The following is an 8,697-nucleotide window of genomic DNA, read 5'->3' on the forward strand; positions in this document are numbered from 1 at the left end:
AGAGAGAGAGAGAGAGAGAGAGAGAGAGAGAGAGAGAGAGAGAGAGAATCCTCAGCCTCTGCCTCGAGGTTCTGGGATTGCACGTGTGTGCCATCACACCCGGTTTACGTGTACTGAGAAAGGAACCCAGATTTCGTGTGTGCTAGGCAAGCACTCTACCAACTGAGCCTTTAAACACTAAAACACTAAGCCTCTGCAGGAACACAGCTTCCTCCCGCGCGGTATTAGGAGAACACAACCTGCCAGCCCTTACTTGAGCCCGATCCAGGGGTAGGCGGTGCCAAGAGGGCGCAAGGCCGCCGAGATTTGTTCCAAAGCCACTCCTTCCTCCCCGTCCTCACCCGCCCCTCACTGGTCCCACCCTTCTTCCGGTCCCTCCTCCAAGATCCCATTCCTTCCGGTCGCGCCCCCCCACGCCCATACCTTTTTCCGCCATCCTCATTGGTAGAAAACAACGAGCCGCCCCCAAGTTGCGGAGATCCATCGTCCGGGTAGTCTTTTCCGGAAATGACGCTAGACCCGCCCCTGAGGAAGTGACAACAGGAGTGCCCTTGACGGGCAGGCCGGCTGGGCTGTGGTCCCTCCGCTCGAGCTGCCGGGAGGTAGGAGCCCCGCGGGGTGGGCTGGGAGGTGGTGGCGCGCTGATGTGCACGCTGGCCACTAGCAGAGAGAGCACCCGAGAGGGGAGACCTGGTCTCGGCAGCCGCAAGTCCTGTGCTCTCGGTCTCTCCGTACCCTCGTCCCCCTTCTCTTTGGTACCCCATGTCTGGTTCCTATGCTTCTTAGTTCCTCCTTCCATAGTTGGGGTTCTTTGCCCAACCTTCGAGAGCTCCCTTTTCCCTCCTTAATTTCTCATGGAAACGCATTTTAAAAGAGCGGTAAGTAAAGATTTTCCAGACGGCCTTGGGTTCCAATTAACTGTCCTTTAAAAACTGGGTTGCTTTGGCATGTCACTTAACCTACCTGAGACCTGGGTTGCCCTGAATGTGGACGGCGTTAAAACAGCTTCTTCAGAGTTGGTCTGGGAGAACCGGTGACGTAACGCACCTGAGCCTGGTTCTTGTTCCATCAACCTTTTTAATTCCACCTCAGTCTTGATTTCATTTCGGTTGTCCACCTGTTCTCTGCCTTTCTAACTTATTTATTTTTATTTTTTTACTTATTTATTTATTTATTTTTTGGTTTTTCGAGACAGGGTTTCTCCGTAGCTTTTTGGTTCCTGTCCTGGAACTAGCTCTTGTAGACCAGGCTGGCCTCGAACTCACAGAGATCCGCCTGCCTCTGCCTCCTGAGTGCTGGGATTAAAGGCGTGCGCCACCACCGCCCGGCTCTGCCTTTCTAACTTATGTCTGTTCTGTGGTTCTCATTCCTCACTCACCCAGGTATCTTGTTGTTGTTGCTGTGTGGAGGTTTCAGAAACAAGAGTTTTAATATATAGCCTAAACTGACCTTGATTTATATCCTCCTGCCTCAGCCTCCTGAATGCAGGCATGACGAGTCCTGGCCCTCAGAAATCATACATTACAGTATTTCCATGCATTTGGCTTCTAGCTCAGCGTGTCCCAACACCTCAGTACTCCGGAATGCCTTATTTTCCAAATGTGTTTCCTTCCTGTTATGTACCCCAGCTCTTCCTGCCTCTTTCCCTCACAGATGGCTCAGCGGCTTCTCCTGAGGAGGTTCCTGACCTCGATCATCCCCAGGATGCCCCCTCAGGGTGGGTGGGCTCCCCTCACCTCTAGAACCCAGCAGACCCCACAGCACGGTCATGGTGGTCTGCCAGGAACGGCCAGCCCAGCCCGGACGTTGCATACCACCAGAGTCTGCTCAACGACCTTTAATGTCCAGGACGGACCTGACTTTCAAGACAGAGTTGTCAACAGTGAGACTCCAGTCGTTGTGGATTTCCATGCGCAGTGAGTACGGGGGCAGCAAGAGCCGGGGTCTCACTTGAACAAGGATTTATTGAATGCCCACTGTGACTCAGTCATGCCCAATGCTTCTCCCACACAAATTCGTTATAAAGACTTCGAGGCCCAATACCTGCCCTTAAGAAGCATGCATGCAGTGTGGTAGGAGACAGGCTGCCAGTCTTCAGAGCGGGCTAGGATGAGAGCTGCATCGTGCCTGTCTCTTATATCTCGCTGCCTGAAACGCTCAGTCTTCTTCAGTGTGGAATAACATCTCACCCAGTAAAACTGTGGGAAGGGCTGGGCAAAACGTTATCAGTGCCCCCATACCCAAGTGTATATGGGGCAGGCAGGAGGTGTGTCTTCTCAGTACTGTAGGAGTGTGTTTTAGAGATATAAATGTCTGCATTTTAGCCTGGTCTTCATTTCCAGGCCTTTAGACCTGGTTCAACCGAAAAAGCCAGCAGACCCCATAGAACAGCATCCCAGAAGAAACCGGTGTGTCTAATTAGAATCAGGAGGTTTTCTAGACACATCTCACAGGTTCTTTCTTTTCTGCCTGGTCCTTTCTCTGACTCACCAAGTTGCCTTGGGTAGGCCAGTGGGTGTCCTTGTCACCTGACAGAAGGCCTTACAGACCGGCTTTTTAGATATTTAGATTTGTTCATTGATTGAAATTTATGAGTGGAAGTTTGGGGGTAAGGATGAGAGGTTGAGTTGGTCTCACCGTGTAGCCCAGGTCAGACCTGAGCTTCCCCTGCTTCCACCTCCTACATATATGAAATGGCTGGTGTGTGCCAGCTCATAGAAAGGGGTAAAGCAGGAGCTGACAGCCAGGGATCTGTGGAAGGCAGTCATTCCGCCCTCCTGCTATGGTGGAGGGCTTCGGAAAAGGATGATCAGTGAGCTAACCCTTTTTTCCTCATAAGGTAGCTGATTGCATGATTCAGGTTTGTTCACTTAGTGCCAGGCACCTCTCTGGCACCACATACAGAGATGCTAGCTGATAGCACAACATCTGTCCTTGGGGAATTCCCACTCCTCAGCTAAGGAGGGACCACTCATGTCCATTGCAGTGTGACCCTCAGCAGGTGACACAGAATAAGAAACCAGAGAAACCTCGCCTTAAAAAAAAGAAGAAAAAGAAAAGAAAATATCCCAACACTCGGGAGGCAGAGGCAAATGGACCTCTGAGTTTGAGGCCAGCCTGGTCTACAGAGTGAGGTCCAGAACAGCCAGGGCTACATAGCAAGACCCCGTCTCACACTGCCACCCATCCCCCAAAAAAGGAAAGAAGGAAAAATACTTTTATGTGATCCTGGCTCCGCTTGTTCTATCAAGACCGGGCTTCACTGTGTAGTCCAGGCTAGCCTCAAATTCCTCTTCTCTTCCTGTCTTAGTTTTCATTGCTATGATAAAATACCCTGACAAAAGAAACTTAGGGAGAAAAGGTTGTGACTGACAGCGCCAGTGCAGGCCATCATGGCAGAGAAGTCACAGTGGCAGGGGCTTGGGGCAGCTGCTCACACTGTGACCATAATGAAGAAGCAGGGGGGTGAATATTTGTGTTCAGCTCCCTAGCTCTCCCCCCCTATAACATTATTTATTGTATGTGTGCATACTTGCATGCTGGAGCCATGGTGCACAGTGGAGGTCAGGTCAGCCTTCTGGAGATGGTTCATTACTACCATGCAAGCTCCCAAGACCAACTGGGGTGTCGGGCCCAGCAGCAAGTGCCCTCGCCCGCTAAGCCATCTTGCTTGCTCACTTTCTCCTTTTTCTACAATTCAGAATCCTAGCTCAGAGAGTGGCGCCACCCACCCACGACTGCTGTGGGTTCCTACCTCAGTTTACCTCATCAAGATACTCCCCCACAGACATGTCCGGAGATGCCCTCTCCCTAGTTCAGGAGTTACTGGACTGCACCCCCATGCCAGGCTCTGCTTCTTACCTCTGTGACATCTGCAAGAACGCCACAGGCCTTCCTTTCCTCGGAGCCTGCCTTCTCTGAAGGCTCTGCATATCGCCAAGGAGGCCCAAAGACTGGCCATCGTGTATCCTCCCGGGTTTCGCGCTCTTTAGCTCCACTGTCAGAGTCCATGTGGGCCCCAGGGAGGCTCTGGGGAGGCAGGTGGAGCAGCAAGCACTCTGAAGACTGACTGTGTCCCTTCTCACCTTCTGAGGTGGTGTGGCCCCTGTAAGATCCTAGGACCGCGGTTAGAGAAGATGGTGGCCAAACAGCATGGGAAGGTGGTGATGGCCAAGGTGGACATTGACGACCACACAGACCTTGCCATTGAGTATGAGGTATGTATCACCATGATTTGCCATGGAGTGGCCTCAGGGAAGGGGAGGTGGGGAATCACCCAATAATCAGGGGCATGTCCGATATTCTTCTAGTGCTCTTAGGAGGAAGGTCTCCGGGCTTTGCACACAGGGGCCCTGTTGACCTCTGACACCCTTCAGAAACCGGTTACACGGCCCGAAGCACTAGTCATTCCCTGTTGTTTATTTTTTGAGATAGGGTTTCATATACCCCAAACTGTCCTCGAACTCCTGACGCTCCTGCTTCTGCCATTCAGCTGCTGGGATTATAGGACTTTGCCTCCATGTCTGGCTACCCGCCTCATGTGCAGTCAGCTATTGCTTATGAGCCCTGGCTGACATACCAGGCATGGGTGATTATGGCACAGGTAAGGAGACTTCCTTGTTCCCAGATGTTTCTTGGCTTGCCAGGGGAAAACATAGTGACATGCTCATTGCAACCTATGAAAAGTTGTATGAGGAGAGAAACTGCAGGTTATTCTGGGAGGAAGTGGCCAGGATAAGGAAGAGTTCGCATTCCAGAGCCTCTGACCTGATGTGTAAGCAAAGGATACACCGAGGGAAGGAGAGAGCTGAGAGCAATCAGCAAAGAGACCTGAAGGAGCTAGAAGTGAGGGCTTACCCCTGCAATCCAGAGACAGAGGCAGGAGTTCGAGACCAGTCTCGGTACAGAGTGAGCCTTGGTCTCAGTACAGAAACAGCAAAAAGACAGGAAGGAATTGACTTGACTTGTTTATGTGGGCATTCAGCTCCAGCGCAGGTCCTGGTGTCAGGCGCTAGATGTGACTGGCGGAGCTGGAGAGATGGCTCAGTGGTTACGAACACTGACTGCTCTTCCAGAGGACCCAGGTTCAATTCCCCGCACCCACATGGCAGCTCACACCTGTCTATAACTCCAGTTCCAGGTGATCTGATGACACCTTTACACCAATACACATGAAAATAAAGTTAAATATAGATGTAGCTGGCAGCAGACAACACTGACCTTGGGACTGGAGAGATGACTCATCAGTTAAGAGCACTGACTCTTCTAGAGGACCCGGGTTCAATTCCCAGCACCCACATGGCTGCTCACAACCAATCATAACAACAGCCCCAGAGGATATATGACTCCCTCCTTCCTCTGGCAATGCATATACAAGGTGCATTTGACATGTAGGCAGGCAGAATACCCATTCACATCAAATAGAAATAAAGGAAAAAATAAAACAAAAAACACACTGACCTTACCAAACAGCATTCAAGAATGTTGAAGGGGCTGGAGAGATGGGTTGGTGGTTAAGAACACCGGCTGCTCTTCCAGAGGAACTGTCTGTGACTACGGTTCCAGGGGATCTGACACCCTCATGCAGACATGAATGCAGACAAAACACCAATGCACGTAAAATGAAATAATATTAAAGAAAAAAAAAATGTTGAGGGCCTGGAGAGATGGCTCAGTGGTTAAATACACTGGCTGCTCTTCCGGAGGACATGGGTTCAATTCCCAGCACCCACATGGCAGCTCACAACTGTCTGTAACTCCAGTTCCTGGGATCTAACATCCTCTTCTGGCCTTTGTTGACAAAAGTCCCATAGCTGTTTTTAAATAAACAATATCAAAATTCAAAACAAGTTTGCAAATATATCTTTTGGGGGGTGATGGGAGTTCAAGACAGGGTCTCTGTGTAGCCATGACTGTCCTGAAACTCACTCTATAGACCAGGCTGGCTTTGAACTCAAGAGAGATCCACCTGCCTCTGCCTCCCGAGTCCTGGGATTAAAGGTGTGTGCCACCACTACCTGGCAAAATACATCTTTTTTAAAATAGAACTTTTACTCTCTGAAGGCTCAGATGGCAAACGCATGAGGCTGTTCCTTAAGTCCCCAGCCACAGAACAGACTAAAGGCCGTGGCATGTTCCGGTAGCTCTGTTTACAGACATGGACAGCCAGTGGAATTTGGCCTGAAGGCTGCGGTCTGCTTACTGCTTTCAGGTACAGGCTCCTGGTAACTTTGCTTACCTTCCCCACACCAGCTCTAAAGTACAGTTACCCATGCTCTGACCAGAGCCCATGGTGGAAAACAGGGGTGGGTAGTGTGAGAATTGTCATCCATCCCCTGAGCTGGACAGAGTGGGGTGGTTAGTCAAAGGAAGTCAGAGGCCTTGGCAGTCACAGATAGCACTTTGGCTTTTGGAGTGTTTCAGAGTTGAAAGTTTTGGCTTGGGGACACTCAGTAAATATCTGTAAATTTCCAAACACTGGTGGGCGTGGTACAAAGATGGGAACAGGATGGAGACTTCTTTTGAAGCTCAGGTTGGCCTTGATGTCACCAAGTAAGAATGACCTTGCATTTCTGATCCTCTGTCCGTGTCCTGTGTTCCGTTCCCCCACCCCCCGTGCAGTGCTTCCAGGTGTGTGGTCACATCTGTCTGAGGACTGTCTTTTCCGAGGAGGTTACATGAGAGCAGAACCTGAAAGCAGTGATGAGTGAAGTGTGTCAGCTCAGGAAGCAGCCGCTGGGCTGACCACTGGCCCTACCCAGGGAGGTGGCTATCCTGTGGCTGTGTAAGTGGAAGAGCGAGGGCTGGGAGGCCCAGCGGCTGGGAAAGCAGACCAGCCTGGAGCAGGGGGTCCTGGGAAAGCTATGCAGACAATGATTTCACAGAGCCAAGGTCACGCCTGGCCGCCTAGGGGCCAGCTCTGGTTCACAGGCATGTTTGGTCAGAGTGTTTTAAGAAAGGGGGAGCCAGGTATTGATATTTAATACTTAGAAGGATTTGTGCAAGCCATAAGTCCAGCATCAGGATAGATAGCAAGTTCTGTGGTGGCAATGCTTTTTTTTTAATATTTATTTATCATGTATACAATATTCTGTTTCCATGTATGCCTGCAGGCCAGAAGAGGACACCAGACCTCATTACAGATGGTTGTGAGCCACCATGTGGTTGCTGGGAATCGAACTCTGGTCCTTTGGAAGAGCAGGCAATGCTCTTAACCACTGAGCCATCTCTCCAGCCCAGGTGGTGGCAATGCTTTTAATCACAGCACTTGGGAGGCAGAGGTGGGTGGATCTCTGTGAGTTCAAGGCCAGCCTGTTCTACAAGAGCTAGTTCCACGACAGGCTCCAAAGCTACAGGGGAACCCTGTCTCAAAAAACCAAAAAAAAAAAAGTTCTTGACTGGGTGTGGTGGCAGTGCACACCTTTTATCCCAGCACTCAGGAGGCAGAAGCAGGTAGATTTCTGTGAGTTCGAGGCCAGCCTGTTTACAGAGTGAGTTCCAGAACATCCAAAGATACACAGAGAAACCCTGTCAAGACTGGAGGAAGTTGGCAGGGCGGGCTGTGGGGGAGGGGGACGATGACTTCTTTTTCAGAATTCAGGCACCCAGGCTCTGTTAACTTTGCTTACCTTCCCCACACCAGCTCTAAAGTACAGTTACCCATGCTCTGACCAGAGCCCATGGTGGAAAACAAGGGTGGGTAGTGTGAGAATTGTCATCCATCCCCTGAGCTGGACAGAGTGGGGTGGTTAGTCAAAGGAAGTCAGACTGCCTGGGGCAGACGAGAGGAAATTAATTTTGGGAAGACAGGGCCAGGCCGCTGATGACCATGACCACTGCTGATGCAAAGCCATCCCGGAAACTTCATAGCCCAGGTCGCTCAAGGGCGTGGGTGGAGGGGTTGCTGGTTTCTGAGCCCTCCCACCAGTTACTTGATCAGAGGGGGCCTTCAACCTTTGAGCCACCCCTGACTTTCCCTAGCTTACTCAGTGCACCCCTCAGGGCCCCTGCAGGTCCAAGTGCAAATGGGTAGAAACTTCTGGTAGAAACTCAAGACTGGAACCACACAGGGCAACGGTCAGACTAAGACTTCCAGGCTACCTCCTGAGACCTCCGGATGCTACCACATCAGCTTCAGTTTCTTTTACTGCAGACCAACCATGTGCCAAGGCCTGGGAACTAGTAAGAAGAAAGCAGACTTCCCACTAACAGGGGTCCCACAGGTGACAAGTTTCCAGCACTCCTGCACTCCAGCAAACCTGGGGTGGTGTGAGTAAGGACAGCCTTTGGCAAGGCAGGAAGGTGAGGAGTCCTCTGGGACCCTCCTCCTCCCCCTGCCCACCGTTCACATAGTACCCTGGTTACAGAGAAGGGTATCTGGGCAGCATCCTCCTCTTGGCCTCCTTGTTTGGTCAAGCCCTGAGGGCTCAGGAATCCCAACAGGATCATCTTGGCCATCGCATCCCTTCTCCCACATCAGTTCTTTCTAAAGAGAGTCCAAGAAGGAAGATTGCCTCTAAGTGATCCCCGAACCCCTGGGAAGCTTCCTACAAGTCCTCAAGCCCTCCCAACTCCCTCATGCTTCCTCCATGCCCACTCTGATTACCACAGTCCCTGGGGGTGGGGTCTTGAGGCTTTTAGGGTTTCACTGACAACCCCCACTCCTATTCTGCATGGTCTCAGAGGGTGCAAGGCCTG

At 51.2% G+C, this 8,697-nt stretch overlaps 1 protein-coding gene across 3 annotated transcripts in view; it reads left to right on the forward strand.

Annotated features, from left to right (window-relative positions):
- Window positions 1-514: 514 nt before the first annotated feature.
- The window catches only part of Txn2 (thioredoxin 2), a 14,019-nt gene continuing 5,836 nt past the window's right edge, over window positions 515-8,697 (forward strand). The window contains exons 1-3 of one of the 3 annotated variants that reach the window (XM_005354260.3): window positions 515-602; window positions 1,654-1,916; window positions 4,094-4,217. In XM_005354260.3, the coding sequence (XP_005354317.1) occupies window positions 1,654-1,916; window positions 4,094-4,217 (387 nt within the window). In that variant the 5' untranslated portion in view covers window positions 515-602. The other 2 variants (XM_013348801.2, XM_005354259.3) reach the window with 2 other exon arrangements.

This window comes from Microtus ochrogaster, chromosome 15, assembly GCF_000317375.1.
Source record: "Microtus ochrogaster isolate Prairie Vole_2 chromosome 15, MicOch1.0, whole genome shotgun sequence".
Lineage (NCBI taxonomy): Eukaryota > Metazoa > Chordata > Mammalia > Rodentia > Cricetidae > Microtus > Microtus ochrogaster.